Genomic DNA, 17,600 nt, shown 5'->3' with positions numbered 1-17,600 from the left:
CTGCTTTTGTAAGCATACCTTTTGTTCAGCTGTCATTGTTAGGCTCTGCAGTCGGCCAGTCATATTTCCTAAGCTCTTTTCAAAAGCTGCTACTAGATGAGCCTGTGAAAGAAATAGAAGAAAAACATTTGAAATGTCACTAGTGTATGAAATGGACTGAGCAAAGCTTCCATGGTACATAAGGTATAATTCATGTGTTTTGGCTGGTCTAACAAAATCTGTAATCTGTAGCATTCAGTATTTTCTACTTCACCTCCTCGCTTTCTCCCACCCCACCCCAACTGCCACAGCATTTTCCATTTTTCCAGGCTCGGTTTTATCTTCTCCAACTCTTTAGTTGCAGCCTTCAGAACATTAAGTGTGATTTTGCTTTTCATGTCACTCTGGGCAATAGAACTTCCCCCTGACGTTATTCTTTCCCATTACTGAAAACAACAGAAGGACTCAAGCACTCGAATTTAAAGAAAAGTTCTAAGCTGTCAGGCTCCCAGATACAAAGCTCATCTAGAAGAGTCCATGGAACCAGACTATGGAATGTGTCTAGATACTGTCATGATGACCTTTTAAGATATTATTACTTTCTCTAATACAGCAACACTCTTCTGAAAGTGTCAGACATTTGCAGAGAGCCATAATATAATCTTATTCCTACTGGTCTTTAGAGTGGGTTGAGTCTGCATATCTATCCTTGTGTTGTTTTAATATAAAGGCACTGATTTCTTTGAAGTTAGATGCCTACATTTTTCAGTGATGCAACAAACAGAAATTGAAATTCAGCAATGCTTTGTTTTAAAATGTTTAATTCAAATTTTCGAAGAATACCCAACACAGACTATATTCAAGAAGTATTAGGCTAGACATACTCGTTATTTGTTATGTATTTATTTGTTTAGATGAAGAGTCAATTGTCATGGCATCTAAAATGTTACAGCTATTAAACCCCCAAGGAATTGCAGGAAAAACATGTCAGTGATGTTATTAACTTTTTATGGCTGTAAGAGTCACTTAGAAAGAGAAAGAGTGTGGTCATGTTTACAGTTTCAGAAAATATTCAAATGGAGGAATTTCTCTCTAAGAGTTTGTAACAGGGCAATGGACTGCTATTTCCACGGAGGTCTGTAGGATTCACAAAATCCACAGGTCTCTTTGCTTAACTTATTTTTTTCTGAGGGATTGCCACTTAACTTACACATACTGGCAAAGCAGAGAAAAGGGCCAGGAGGACCTTGACAAGATGAGAGAGAACGAACAAGATATGGTTAAAGGAGAGAGGTTCTTTTACAAAATGTGAATTCATTGCTCCTGAAAAGTACCTAATTTTAAACAGTATAAAATTTGTCAAACGGGAGAGCACTCCTGAATCAAATACATAGGGTGGGAATTGAGAATACAGTACACGCTAGAATTATGGAATCTCCTGTCACAAAACCAAATAGTAAAATGAAAGTAACTATAGGCAAAGTTTTCAAATTTAGGCACCTGTACTGTGTTTCCAAAACATGCACACCCAAAGTAGGCATATGTGTATGCAAAGAGATTAACTGTGCTTGTTCAAGCACCCATTTATGTGCAAAATTAACTCTTTGGTGCATACAAACATATATGCTACTCAACAGCTTTTTCAGATGCAAGTTCTAATTCATTTGTGAGCACAATTATTAATGTTGTTCAAATACATTCAGGTGTACTTAGTTGTTCCCAAAATCTTCTAGGTATTGTCCAAGCACACAGAAATAAATAACTGTGTCCTGAAAAGTGTACAGTCTAAAACAGATTAAGGCAGATGAATGGTGGGGGAAGAGGATACAACACAGAAGACTTTGTTTGGCCCATGTCAAGGTATGCTGTTGGGAGGTGAAAGGAACCTCCCAAAACCTTGCTCTGCATATTATTTCTCATAGATGGAAGGATATTTATGCACCTGAGACTGGTCGAATGAGAACTGTTTTTTTGCAGGCTGTAAATTGTTTTGTACATCTTTTAGAGTGATGTAAGATTCTGCAACATCATGTAAAAGTCTGTGTTATAAGCAGACATAGAGTTATAAACAATAATTTAATTATTTATGGTAGTAGTAGTCAAACAATCTGCTTTCAACATATGCTCAAGGATATATATTCTATTTCATAACTTAGCCTTAAGCTTGTCCTGAAAAGATTTATGCCTGAAGGGCTAAATTTTTATAAACATGAGCCTAAGTGTACATGGAAAACATGTAGTTTCCTAGAGATTAATCAGCAATTGTGTATACAGATATCTGTTTTGCATATTTGGCATGCATTTATGAAATTGTCAGCCTAAATTATAGAATACAGTTTATATATATATATGTGTGTGTGTGTGTGTATACATATATACATATATGTGTGTGTGTATACATATATACATATATATTAGGGCTGTCAAGTGATTAAAAATATTAACTGATTAATCGCACGATTAAAAAAATTATCGTGATTAATCGGGCTGTTAAACAAAAAGAGAATACCATTTATTTAAATATTTTGGATGGTTTCTACATTTATATTGATTTCAATTACAACACAGAATACAAAGTGTACAGTGCTTACTTTATATTTTTTTTTTATTACAAATATTTGCACTGTAAAAAACAAAATTCGCCTAATACAAGTACTGTACTGCAATCTCTTTATCATGAAAGTTGAACTTACAAATGTAGAATTATGTACAAAAAATTCCTGCATTCAAAAATAAAACAATATAAAACTTTAGAGCCTACAAGTCCACTCAGTCCTACTTCTTGTTCAGCCAATCACTCAGACAAATAAGTTTGGTTACAATTTGCAGGAGATAATGCTGCCCAATTCTTGTTTACAATGTCACCTGAAAGGGAGAACAGGTGTTTGCACGGCATGTTGTAACCGGAGTTGCAAGTTATTTACGTGCCAGATGCGCTAAAGAGTCATATGTCCCTTCATGCTTCAACCACCATTCCAGAGGACAACCATCCATGCTAATGAGGGATTGTGCTGGGTAACTATCCAAAGAAGAGTGGACCAACTCATGTTCATTTTCATCATCTGAAAATGTCAGATGCCACCAGCAGAAAGCTGATTTTCTTTTTTGGTGGTTCGGGTTCTGTAGTTTCCGCATTGGAGTGTTCCGCTTTTAAGTCTTCTGAAAGCATGCTCCACACCTCGTCCCTCTCAGATTTTGGATGGCACTTCAGATTCTTAAGCCTTGAGTCGAGTGCTGTGGCTATTTTTAGAAATCCCACGTTGGTACCTTCTTTGCGTTTTGTCAAATCCGCTGTGAAAGTGTTTTAAAACGAACATGTGCTGGGTCATCATCCAAGACTGCTATGACATGAAATATATGGCAGAATGCAGGTAAAACAGAACGGGAGACATACAGTTCTCCCCCAAGGAGTTCAGTCACAAATTTAATTAGCACATTTTTTTAATGAGCATCATCAGGATTGAAGCATGTCCTTTGGAATGGTGGCCAAAGCATAAAGGGGCATACGAATGTTTAGCATATCTGGCACATAAATACTTTGCAACGCCGGCTACAATAGTGCCATGTGAAAGCCTCTTCTCACTTTCAGGTCACATTGTAAATAAGAAGCAGGCAGCAGTATCTCCCGTAAATGTAAACAAATTTGTTTGCCCTAGCCATTGGCTGAGCAAGAATTAGGACTAAATGGACTTGTAGGCTCTAAAGTTTTACATTGTTTTGTTTTTGAGTGTAGTTATGTAACAAAAAAATCTACATTGGTAAGTTACACTTTCATGATAAAGAGATTGCACTACAATACTTATATGAAGAGAATTGAAAAATATTATTTCTTTTTATCATTTTTACAGTGCAAATATTTGTAATCAAAAATAATAATATAAAGTGAGCACTGTACATTTTGTATTCTGTGTTGTAATAGAAATCAATACATTTGAAAATGTAGAAAAACATGCAAAAATATTTAATATATTTCAATTGGTATTCTATTATTTAACAGTACGATTAATCATGAGTACATTTCTTTAAGCTAACTGTTAAAGAAATTAACTTAAAAAAATTTAATCGTGATTAATCGCGCTGTTAAACAATATATATAATTACAGTGGAGATATATATACATATATATATTACTTTAAAATCAGTATATATACTGTTTAAAGTCATCCTTGATGTTTTGGAAATAGCACAACTTGATTTCTTACACTAATCTCACACTCTCATGTCAGTTAAAAGAAAACAGCAATTGCCTTTTAAAACCACCATTTGTTTTCAAGGCCACTTTCCACTTGAAAAATCAGCACTGTATTACCAGAACAATCCAGGCAACTTTACCTTGTTTTAATTCTCTTGAATATGACAGGTGACTCAGCATATAATCAGAGCTGAAGTAAAACATACTCTCATAGAGGAACTACAGCCAATTTTCTCCTATTTTACATTTGTTAACAGCAAGCTAATGGAGTTTCTCCATTCATTGCTTCATGAAAAAATGTGTGAATAGTTATGCACGCAGTTTTCCATGAGTATAACTCTCAGGTGTCAGTTTGTTTGGTGTGCGCATGCAAACCACAAAGAGGACATATAATTGTTTGCTCTGATTATACATAATTTATACCACTCTTTCATGATTCTGCTGTAATAAAGTACAAGTCTTTGGAAGGTAATTGGGCATATTTATTATAATCTATATTTTAAATTCAGAGCTACATATAGTATAATCTTTAATTTACATTGCATGTCTCTATGAATATTTAACCAGAAGATTATGGGGAAAATTAAGAATTGAAAAGTTATATTGTCTGATATAGATATGTCATATTGTGGCCTGAAAACCTTTGGAAAATGATAGCTATGTCACAATCATGGATATTTTTAAAAAAAAAAATTAGTCTATGATAGAATATATTTTTTTCCTTGCAGTTAAAAATTGCATAATTTTAAAGCATGAGTGGAATTGCATCTGGATGATGACGGATCTCGCCTGAGAGACACTGTCAGGAGTATAAATAAGACTGGGTTTGTGGATGTTAAGGGGCTCAAAACATGCTCTTTAGTTAGTTATTTCATAAACCTCATGAATGAGAAGCAAGCTGTATGCTGAAAGTAATTAGAGAATTATATTTGTATTGAATAATATTTACTTTTATTACTTTTGTTGTCTATCACAATAGAATAGAGTAATGGCCTACCAAATAAATAAATACTTTGTTTTAAATTCAAAGAGCTAGACCATGCAACAACTTTAGTGAGCACTTATTTAAACAGAAGTCAGTGGGACTACTCATGAATAGGTGTCAGTGGGACTACTCTCACTGGAGTGACTAAGGATAGTACAATCTAGCCAGATTGTTCATTGGAAAAGACCTCTCAGCTTGATTAGCCAAACCACAACTGAAATGTGTAATGCCAGGCAACAGTTGCTCTACAAAAAACCCTTTTTAATATTTAGAAATTTAAATGAGGTACCTATTTTACACTTTTGAATTTCCAATTAAAAAAACTGAATAATAATATATTTTTGATATATTTGGGTGAGGAACTGAAATCATCCATAATATGGAAAAAAGAGCCATTCTTTGTTTCTTATAAAATAATATTTCTGAACAGAAATACTTAAAAAACGTATTTACAATCAATCCTTTGCATCTCAAAAGGCTTAGTTGAGTATGAAGATGGCTTCAGTTACAGTCTACACATTTAAAATAATGAGTAAAATACTCTAGAATAATTAGCATAAATGCCACTTATTTCAACACAAACATGCTTATATTTTTACATTTATAGTGCAGTACTGATATTTGAAGTGATACTTTGGAGCCATAGTTAAGGAATTGCATAGCCATTCAATATGTTGTTAGCAATATTAAAAGCATTTCTAGAGCAAAGTATATCCAAATATTATTCATTTGTAACAAGTTATACAACTAATGCCATATCTACTATACAACCTGATGTTGCATTCTTTGCATCTACAACTCCCTTGGAAAGCAACTGGAGATGTGGGTGCACAGGATGTGCAGAATGAGTCCCACAATGTAAGAAGACCAGAACCTGATTTTAAACATTGAATTTTATGAGATTCTTGGAAAACACAATCTTGGGTTTAATGCCCACCTTGAATGTGATGTCTATATACCCAAGGCTATGTTTGCTTACATTCTTTATAGCTTGTACTGCTCTGCTCACATTTATAAAATAAAGATAAGTAAATAAATTTCCTCCCACCTGACATGGCTGAATGAAAGGATGTGAGAGAGGCCACAAGGGTTCTGGCTGATTGCAAGAAGCGACTGTACATCTGGTGACCTTTCCTGCTCGCCTGCTGCTATTATCTTGTTGTTTGGCCGTAGGATAGTGGTTCAGGGCTGGCCAAACAAGAGTGTTAGCCGAAGAACCCCCTCTGCTTTCTAGTGGCATCCTGGGTCTACTACAGTTTTGCCGTCATGCACCCTTCAGATTTATACAGTACGAGGCATTGATCAAAGTAACACTGAAAACACAGGGAAGGACTGAAGCTCAGGCTGATGACTGGAATCTGAGCCCTGGTCAGTCAAGCAGAGAGTTTGCTGGTTGGATACATTTTGAACTAAAAGCTGCCCTTAATTAGTATTGAGATTTGCCCTTTAGTGGCACAGAACCAAGCAACAGACTAAAAGCCAGAATCTCAAACTAACTGTAAATTAAGCACCCAAGCAGCAGCTGGACTCTGCGTAGGTTTAATCACTCCCAAGTAAAACACTTTGGAGTTTATCAAATGAGAGAAATAGATGAAATCAGAGTGCTTGATATAACAGAACTTGCATAACAAAAGTAAACCCAAACAAGCAAAACTTTTAACAAGGGTTTCCAAATATTTGAAGAATGGTCTACCTAGTAATTGACAGGCTTCAACCCGAAAACAGAAAGCAAAGCCTTGGCTAATCTGATCATATTTCAACTTGTCAATTCTTGTAGCAATACATGTACTGCATAAGCCTTACCACAATGCTTTCATGACTAAGCAAATGAAGGAAAAGATGCATAATAATATAGAAATGAAATGAAAGACAAAAATGTTCACTTCGATAGAGTACTTTTGCTTGACTTTGCCAAGAGAAACTTTATACAGTAAAATAAGTTGGGTAGGTGGGTGAGGAGATAATTATTAATGATGAATATTAGCAATAGGTTTTCCTCCCCAGAGCAGAGTGAGAACAAAGGGTTGCATATTTTCCAGATACTGAAAGGACTGGGAAATTGGAGGCTCAAGGACTGAGGATCAAAAGATGGATATTTCCACAACAGGGATATCTGAAATGGTTAAACAGTGTCCGGGCCAATAGAATACAGGAAACTCTCTCATACAACATTTGACTTGCTGTGGCCCAAAAGTGAGAGGTAATGTGTGACAAAGACTCAACGTGAGGGACAGCACAAAATTCTTCATGCAGGGAACTGAAAATGCTGTGAGATTCCTTCTTTTAGTGTAACTTCTAGAACACTGACTGGTTCATGATTATTTCTGCTTTAAATAACTTCACATTTCTGTGGAATGTAGGTAACTTTGGTATCAAATGAGTGAAATGAAGGAGATTTGTCAAGTATGCCTCGGAGCTTTAAAGATATACAACTAGAATTCTGTATTTATTTGATAGCTAAAACCTGTGTTTACTATGATGAAGAAAGGGTCTAACTAAAATGAAAAGCCTCCTTGAGTTTTTCATATGATAATTAATTTTAACTATATATAAAAAATTACCTTTAAACTAATTTGCAATATTTATATTGATTTTTTATTCTGTGAACAGAATAAATCTCACAGTCCAGATAACAATTACATGATTACATAAACTATAATTTATTGAAAACATAAATCCTTCTGTACTTTTTATTAATAGTAAATAAGATCTGATAAAACATACCCAAGAAAACACACACAACACACTTACATGTAGCATATCAGCAAGAGGGTCCCTTTGATTCTTTGAGTTTATAGGAAGGTGTTTTCTATTAGGCTTTAAATCTTTTATACCAGTGATAAGAGAGGGAAGCAACCTAGGACTGGACTTAATTCTGACAGTGATTTTCACCAGACAGATTTGTAAAATATATATCTTGTGACAGCATGCAAGAAAGTTGCAGTTATAAGTAATGGTTGCTTTTCATCTAAGATCTTTTTAACCAATAAAGAGTCTAAATCCCCTATTGATGCATGGAGGATATGAAACCCCTGAGTTTCATGCACCAAAAAAGTATAATTTTGGGAGGAATTCCAGATGTTGAGGGGTTTGGAAAAAAAGGAGAAGTTTCTGTGGGAGGTTTTTTCCTGCTGCTAACAGGATCTCTTTTAAAACTGCTCACAAGTTTAGAGTGGTATAAGCAGTTTCCATAGAGATGGATTAGTAGGCAGGTGACACAGTCAAGAGAGCATGATAAGTTTAGTTTAGCACATGGATATCACCACTACACGTGGTGCGTATCTGCATACACAAATACATACTCTCACACAAAGATTTACATATATATGTACATACAGACAAATATAGGGTCTATGTATTTACTGTGCTATTGGGGGTGCTATCCTTCCCATGAGACTAGAGGTCTTACCACTTGGCATTCTTGTTATACACACAGATGCACAAAAGCGCTGTGCAAATAATCTGTTTCCAAAAAATGGGGGGGGGATCATTTTGTGTCAAACAACATTATTTTTTGTTTCATTTTCAAGTTTTTTTCTTTAAAAAAATTAAATTGAAGTAAAAATCTAAACAAAAAGTAATTTTGACTAAAAAAAACAACCTTATATCCCCTTTCTTCCTTGCACTAGCTATCTGTGCTACAGGTGGTAGCATAGGAGGGGGAAGAGCCACTGTCTCCCTCATCCCTGTGCAAGTGAGTGGGAGAGGGTGGGGACTGGGTAGAGCCTAGACCAGGGATCGGCAACCTTTGGCATGCGGGTCGCCAGGGTAAGCACCCTGGTGGGCTGGGCCGGTTTGTTTACCTGCCGCGTCCGCAGGTTCGGCCAATCGCGGCTCCAACTGGCCGCGGTTCACTGTCCCAAGCCAATGGGGGCGGCGGGAAGTGGTGCAGGCCGAGGGATGTGCTGGCCGCGGCTTTCTGCAGCCCCCATTGGCCTGGAGCGGTGAACCGCAGCCAGTGGGAGCCGTGATCGGCCAAACCTGCGGACGCGACAGATCAACAAACTGGCCTGGCTTGCCAGGGTGCTTACCCTCGCGACCCGCGTGCCAAAGGTTGCCGATCCCTGGTCTAGGCTCTACCCAGTCCCCACCCTCTCCCACTCACTTGCACGGGGATGAGGGAGACAGTGGCTCTTCCCCCTCCTATGCAACAACCTGTAGCACAGATAGCCAGTGCAAGGAAGAAAGGGGATATAGACTTTACTTCTCCCACCCAAACATACTGGGTAGCATAGATAGGCTTGCTTGTGGGGTATCATATGCTGCTTCTGGTATCAGACCAGAGAATGGGAGAAGACAGGGAGGCAAATTGTGACTCTCTGAGTGACAATCTGCTTCCTGGTCTTCTCTGGAGCAGTGCTGGAACATGCTGGAATACTGGTTCAGTAGTGGAAGGAAAAGTGTCAACTAACGAATCACCGGTATGACATCCTGAGGCATCCTTGTTTTTTTGATTGTCTGTTATGTTGACCTCCCATCAAAGTAAAGATCGAGCCCAATACTGTTTTTCTTGTAAGATATGAAGGGAAAAAAATCACAGCCCAAGAAGGTGTCATTCATGCTATAAATCTCAGTGGAGTAACCCAACAACAGCAAGCCACGCTGAGGGATTCCTAATGTCATCAGAGAATCATCATTTTCCCAAAGCTACCACACACTGGTACCTGAGAATGCACAGACATTTCTTTAAATTAATGGAAATCTCTGTAGGTCTAAATTTTAGTCATCCCAGAATTCTCAGTACCTCTAGGTTTTAAAGTAAGTAAGGCACTGAGTAGATATAGTACATTCTTAATGTATTGTGTTATCACACATTATTAGGGAAGCACACTCCAAGTAAAATGTACAATAATGTTATCTCTCAAACATCTCAACTTTCACCAAAGATGGTAACTCTAGCTATTTCCTGAACTGCCTTTAAAAACCTCACTAGATTGTACAGCCATTATCTGGTAACTCTGAAACCATAGTAACTGCACACAGTACACACAGTGCTCACATTCCCTATATTGCATTATCTCCTGATAACACGTTCAATAACTCATGTCATTTCTGTATGACAACTGGGAGGAACAACAGGGAGCTCTCTGTGAAATAGCCCAGTTTCCATTAGTTATAGATCAGCACTGTTATTGCAGCATATGAATTCCACTCACAGTTTTATAATGTGCAGTTTTATTATGCATCCGAAGAAGTGGGTTGTAGCCCACGAAAGCTTATGCTCTAATAAATTTGTTAGTCTCTAAGGTGCCACAAGTACTCCTGTTCTTTTTGCGGATACAGACTAACACGGCTGCTACTCTGAAACCAGTTTTATAATGTTCTCCCCTCCACACCTATCTATATTTGTACTGCATTCATCACTGTGGTATCTTGAGTACCTTACAGAATTATATAAATCCTACAGAGAGTCTAAATTTGCATCATCTCTGTGGTCCTCTTCCTCTTATTCTAGGAGAGGTAAAATTTTTAAAAAGAAATTATTATCATTGATACGATGGGAGAGCTACATTGAAAAGATAGAACTTTAGTCCTGTCAGAAGCATTTGGTCATTTTAGCTCTTACAGGAAGGATCATTTTACGGCTTATTACAACAATTTGTAACACACCACACTGCCTGTTACTCTTAATTTCCCACTTCCAACCCTTTATGCATAACAATTTAACTCACAATTGCCCACTTCATTTCAAGTGACTGCCTCCAACATGTGTAACCCCTTCTACTTAACAATCTGTCCCAACTCGTATTTAGCTCAGACACTCTGCTTCCTTCCCCAGACCTGAAGAAGAGCTCTGCATAGCTCAAAAGCTTGTACCTTTCCCAAGATAAGTTGATCCAATAAATGTTATTACCTCACCTGCCTTGTCTCTCTCATATCCTGGGACCAACACAGTTACATCACTGTAAACAACGAAGGGTCACCACAGTTTTGAACCAGCTGCTAGGAAAGCTCTGTCATCCCCTCACACTACTCTTGCTCTTGGTGATCGTTTCATTGTTCCTGAGGAGTGCACCTGTGGTGGCTGGCCTTGGTCATCAAGGAAGAGGGAGTTCCTGAGATAACCTGGTGCAACCGATGGAGGGCTTTGAAGAGCAAAGCCAACACCTCAAATTTAAACTGGCATTCCATAGGGAGCCAGTAATTTCAAACCTCAAACTTAAACTGGTATTCAATGTGTAATGACCAGGATGATGTGCTCCTGCTGACTGGCATTGCTTGACAGGCAAGCTGCTGCATGCCGTTCCAATTGGATCTTGTGTGCGTCTAAGGTTTCATGGCTAGGTAGAGCTCATTCCAATAATCTGGAGGACACAAATGCATGGATTATCATGATCAACTCTATTGCTATGCGGATGAATTTCAGACTTCTAGATAATCATAAGTGGAAGGTACTTTTTGCAGCTATTGGAAAGTATCTCTGCAGTGTCAGTTATGTATCCAGAAGGAACTCAAAGCCACCAAGTGTTTTCTTCTGAGAGTAATGATATTGTGTTGACCAGTTTTCATAATGCGTTTTATTCTTTCTCTGGCAAGGAGTTCCACAGGTGATTGTGCACTGTGTGAAAAAAATACTTCCTTTTGTTTGTTTTAAACCTGCTGCCTATTAATTTCATTTGGAGAACCCTAGTTCATGTGTTATGAGGAGTAAATAACACTTCCTTATTTACTTTCTCCACACCAGTCATGATTTTATAGCTCTCTATCATATCTCCCCTTAGACATCTCTTTTCCAAGCTGAAAAGTCCCAGTCTTATTCATCTCTCCTCATATGGAAGCCGTTCCATACCCCTAATCATTTTTGTTGCCCTTTTCTGAACCTTTTCCAATTCCAATATATCTTTTTTGAGATGGGGTGACCCCATCTGCACACAGTATTCAAGATGTGGGCATCCTGTGAATTTATAGAGCAGCAATATGATATTTTCTGTCTTCTTATCTATCCCTTTCTTAATGATTCCCAACATTCTTTTCGCTTTTTTGACTGCTGCTGTACAATGACTGGATGTTTTCGGAGAACTATCCAAAGGGACTCCAAGATCTCTTTCTTGAGTAGTAATAGCTAATTTAGACCCCATCATTTTATATGTATAGTTGGGATTATGTTTTCCAATGTGCATTATTTTGCAATAATCAACATTGAACTTCATCTGCCATTTTGTTGCCCAGTCACCCAGTTTTGTGAGATCCTTTTGTAGCTCTTCGCAGTCTGCTTGGGACTTAACTATCTTGAGTAGTTTTGTATCATCTGCAAAGTCTGACCACTTTCCATGGTTAGGTGCAAGTTGTCCTCTAAGCAAATACCACTGTCTCTGTGCCATATCCTCATGGGAAACCTAACTGGTATGGGTCTAGGACACTGGTGGAGCACAGGTGAAGTTAGCAATGGCTCTTCAGTTTTTCAGTTTCTCTACCCAGAAATTCAACACAGGAAGATAGCTGGAAAATTTTGGTTGTGTAAAAACTCTTTCTGGAGAACTGGCTGGACAATTGTGTGTTTAGCTATGCTGGAAAGTCCCTTGATATTAACCTTCACTTAACTCCATATATAGAACACATATACTGTAAAAAAACCATATTGTCTACCTGGATAATTTTCTATGCCCACCACCATCATAAGATGACACTTTACATTTTACTGCATGACGACAATTACCCTACTTCAGTGAAAGCTATATTAATTCATTTTGCAGAAGTTGGAAGAAACACAAAATATATTTCAAACACAGTACTTACTTCAATATTTATTTTTTCTTCTTTTTATAAAAAATTGATGATAAGGTATTTATTCGAATTTTCCAAATAGAGGATTTTGGTATTTTTTTTACTTAGTATACTAATATAATAAATCTTCAAAAATTGTATTGTTTTATTGCAGCTGATATGAGTTAACTCTCTCCTTTGGTGTCTATATCATTCAGTAAGGCAGCACCGAAAACTGCTGTTCAATTTTTAAAAAATGTAATAGTTGTACTCTGTAGCAGAAATTTAATATCCATCACAAAAATGAGACTATCATTATTGCTCAGACAAGCAAACAGGTGTTTTGAGGACTTGCTGGTTTAGGTGACATATAATGGAATACAGGGTCTTTCACCATTGCTATAGGTTGCTGTTTCATATCTGTCTCTGACCAGATATGATTCAAGTGCTTTACATTCCACTAGTTGTTCAATAACCCATAAAATGGATTGGTGGCTTCATTTCATTGGGCTTGATTCTGTCACCCTTACTCACATTGGGTAAAATGAGACTATTCAGGTACTAAACATGAATAAGGGCAGCAGAATTGGGTCCTTAGGGAACAGGTATCACATCACAAAATAACATTACAGCTTGTACTCTTGTTGACAGTATCAGAAGAGACACTAAAGACTGAGCAGCATGGAGACTGCAAGGCTGTAACACCAGGAGATGAACTCTTCCATTTCGGATCAAGCTATTTGGTGGGATGCCCGTATTGTACCTGTTCAGTGGATATAGGTCCCCAGACCAACCTTATCTGTGCATTATAAACACATTGAAATAAATACATAGTTAAAAGGACCTCAAGTCTCCAGGACTATGATTTGGGCACCTTTCACTTGCACTGAACTGAAAGATTATGGTACATCTTTAAGAACTTATTAGAAGACCAGCAGCTTTTGGAAGTTATTTGTTTCAAGAATTATTTACAATAATAAAGCAAAAACTACTTACATTTGCTGAAAGCTGGGATGTGAGGGTGGCAACTTTTTCCTGTGATGCAACCAGTTCCCTTCGGAGTTTATGAATTTGCTGGATTGAGAACAGATAAACTCATATCACATTTTTGTTTCATCAGCTATTTCATTTCCTTTATTTTTTCTTTAGCTGATCATTAATGCTTTACAGTATTGTAATTCCATATATATGAATTGTAAAATACTCAAAAAGCCAAATTACAAAATCATAATAGTTTGGCATCTAAACTGCGCACAGAGCATTTGTGCATGTTTCCATTGTACACTCAAAGGCCCCATTTATGGGAGCTCTTATCTGATGTACAAATTGGTACTTACAGTATGTGCACAATTCCCAGCTTGAACATGCAAATGTGATGTTTGGAACCTAATTTTCTAGGCCCTAATTTTTGAAAATGTGGCTCGATATATACAATATCATTTGTACCATCCCTTAATAAAGCCTCAGGTCCTGAAAATAGAAGAACTTGATGCACTCACGCCAAGAATTACTATACGTGCTATAAGAACATAAGAAAGGCCGTACCGGGTCAGACCAAAGGTCCATCTAGCCCAGTATCCTGTCTACTGACAGTGGCCAATGCCAGGTGCCCCAGAGGGAGTGAACCTAACAGGCAATGATCAAGTGATCTCTCTCCTGCCATCCATCTCCACCCTCTGACAGACAGAGGCTAGGGACACCATTCCTTACCCGTCCTGGCTAATAGCCAGTAATAGACTTAACCACCATGAATTTATCCAGTTCTCTTTTAAACTCTGTTATAGTCCTAGCCTTCACAACCTCCTCAGGTAAGGAGTTCCACAAGTTGACTGTGCGCTGCGTGAAGAAGAATTTCCTTTTATTTGTTTTAAACCTGCTGCCTATTAATTTCATTTGATGACCCCTAGTTCTTGTATTATGGGAATAAGTAAATAACTTTTCCTTATTCACTTTCTCCACATCACTCATGATTTTATATACCTCTATCATATCCCCCCTTAGTCTCCTCTTTTCCAAGCTGAAGAGTCCTAGCCTCTTTAATCTCTCCTCATATGGGACCCGTTCCAAACCCTTAATCATTTTAGTTGCCCTTTTCTGAACCTTTTCTAGTGCCAGTATATCTTTTTTGAGATGAGGAGACCACATCTGTACGCAGTATTCGAGATGAGGGCGTACCATCGATTTATATAAGGGCAATAATATATTCTCAGTCTTATTCTCTATCCCCTTTTTAATGATTCCTAACATCCTGTTTGCTTTTTTGACCGCCTCTGCACACTGCGTGGACATTTTCAGAGAACTATCCACGATGACTCCAAGATCTTTTTCCTGACTTGTTGTAGCTAAATTAGCCCCCATCATATTGTATGTATAGTTGGGGTTATTTTTTCCAATGTGCATTACTTTACATTTATCCACATTAAATTTCATTTGCCATTTTGTTGCCCAATCACTTAGTTTTGTGAGATCTTTTTGAAGTTCTTCACAGTCTGCTTTGGACTTAACTATCTTTAGCAGTTTAGTATCATCTGCAAACTTTGCCACCTCACTGTTTACCCCTTTCTCCAGATCATTTATGAATAAGTTGAATAGGATTGGTCCTATAAAAAAAATGTCCCCTGCATTCAGTGCAATATAATTGTATGCCCTCTTAAAGCCTCATATGTTTTAAAATACTGCGGGACAAATATAACAAGTACATTTAAATTCTTCTCCATACTTTCAAGAGTGAAAATAAATTCAGCCCAAGTCTAATGTTTCTTTTTAGGAAAAACACTTGCCTCAGAAAAAAATATTTTATGCAATGCACGAGGATGAAATTCACCCAGTACAGATATTCAGCACAAAGCCTGTGCATCACTTAAACCCCACTTAACTCCTATCTGAGAGCTCAGCTGCCACATAGGCCTCTAAATCTCTCTCAGATTCTCACATACAATGGATTCCTCCCCAGCACAAAAGTAAGATGGGTAAAGCCAGGCAAGAAAAGTGAGCACACACATATCATTTTCACATTAATGCTTACGTTTATAAAGGAGATTGCAGTGCTTTAGCGAGGTGATTCCCATGAAAATCAATACGAAAAATATTGTGCATGCTTTAAAAATCGATGAATACTCATATATACAAAGACTAGTGTGTGAACCAAGGATGTTCTCACTGGTGCAAAGCAAGGGACATAGGTTACTAAGCTTTCTCTTCATCTGGACTGTTTTCCCTTCCCCAACCTCTCTCCCTTGTTTTCAATGCCAATTACTCCCCTTTTTGTCTTAGCTACACTTGTAGCACACTCCTGCACCTACAATAAGGTGGTTCTCATGTTGTGCTATTCAATACCCCTTTTCCCTAGAGATTGATAATGTCCATGAAACTCATCTTCAAGACACAAAGTGACAAAAAGAGGGGCGATTTCACCTCTGTGCACTGGGAAGTGAAGTATGTAAAAATGCCACCTAAGCTGCTGTAAGTTAACAGTAAATCCTCTGCTTTATCTTTCATAGAAAAGACCCTAGAAAGTGTTAGGTGAAATCAATATTGAAATATACTGTGGGGTAAGAGAGGATATGCTTATTTTTCTCCCCACCTCCACACTATTTCATAAAACCTTTTAACAAGTGTCATTATCAACCCTTTGCCGTATATTAAACATTTTAAGTGTGGAAGAAATGCAGAATGATTGCAGGAATCAAGGAAGGTTTAAGAAAATGTTCCAAAAAAGTGTGTGTCTGTGTGAAGTGGCAGCGGGATCCTTGGTGCCATTTTACTACCGGTGCTCCAGCAGAAATGGCACTAATATCTCCCTTTGTGTAAGGCTATAATTGGATCCAGCTGCTGACCTACCTTGTTACTAGTTCATATAGACTATGAGGAGAGAGTGGCTTTTTTCCTACTTCAGAACTGATTTACATGTGGTGACAATCTGCTTTTCTCTAAAATTCATCAACATGGACTGGTTCAGTAATTTAGCACTGTGCAACATGCTATGACGTGAGTGATACAGGCTCAAGAGTGGACCTTGTTTTCTTGCTCCCAAGAAGAAGCACTTGCATTGATCTGCATAGATGCCTCTGGCTCAATAGGGAACTGTACTGATGAGGTCTGAAAAGAGACAAATCCCGACCCCTTGTGCCTCAAGACTGAGATACTCATTGACTCTCTCCACCTTTTTTGTAACTGATCCAAAAATTCTGCAGCTTGAGGACTAGAAAACCATTTGTCAGCACAGCTGCAATGCATTTTTAGCATAGTGTCTTTTTTTGCAGCAAATCTCCACTTTGTACCAATACTGTCAACTAATGAGCTCTAATAATACTACTATACAAGCATCTCATCACACTGAGGGAAGATTTTTACCTCTGAATGTGCCTTTTCTTCTGCCTGCAAGAAGAAAGAGAAAATAGCTTTTTAAAAAAACAGAATAAAATGCAGTATAATAAAAGTAACAAAAATAGCAAGAAATTACATGTCCCAATATAGCTGCACAAATAATTGAATTCAAATTTAATAAAGATTTGTAATAAAAACAGTGAATTAACTCCTTTTGCCCTTACTGGGAATAACTCAAATTGAGTACAAATAAAATTTTGCCTGAGTAATGACAGCAGGATCAGGTCTATTAGAATTGCTAAAGTATTCTTAAGAACAGTAGAAGAACTGCAGTAACAACAACTGCAGTTATAAAACATCAAGGAAAGTGTGTGTGTGTGTGTGTGTGTGTGTGTGTGTGTGTGTGTGTGTGTG

At 37.5% G+C, this 17,600-nt stretch overlaps 1 protein-coding gene across 1 annotated transcript in view; it reads right to left on the bottom strand.

Moving 5' to 3' along the window:
- NAV3 (neuron navigator 3) overlaps nucleotides 1-17,600 on the bottom strand; it is a 382,361-nt gene that overhangs the window by 34,312 nt on the left and 330,449 nt on the right. Inside the window, exons 21-23 of the mRNA XM_029910866.1 lie at nucleotides 17,214-17,237; nucleotides 13,857-13,934; nucleotides 19-102 (exon numbers count right to left, since the gene is read on the bottom strand). Coding sequence (XP_029766726.1) covers nucleotides 19-102; nucleotides 13,857-13,934; nucleotides 17,214-17,237 — 186 coding nt within the window. The remainder of the gene's footprint in view (nucleotides 1-18; nucleotides 103-13,856; nucleotides 13,935-17,213; nucleotides 17,238-17,600) is intronic.

This window comes from Terrapene carolina, unplaced genomic scaffold, assembly GCF_002925995.2.
Source record: "Terrapene carolina triunguis isolate 2854851 unplaced genomic scaffold, T_m_triunguis-2.0 Scaffold68, whole genome shotgun sequence".
Classification (NCBI taxonomy): domain Eukaryota; kingdom Metazoa; phylum Chordata; order Testudines; family Emydidae; genus Terrapene; species Terrapene triunguis.
The sequence above is the reverse complement of the archived record's forward strand: the minus strand, read 5'-3'. Positions and strand labels throughout refer to the sequence as shown.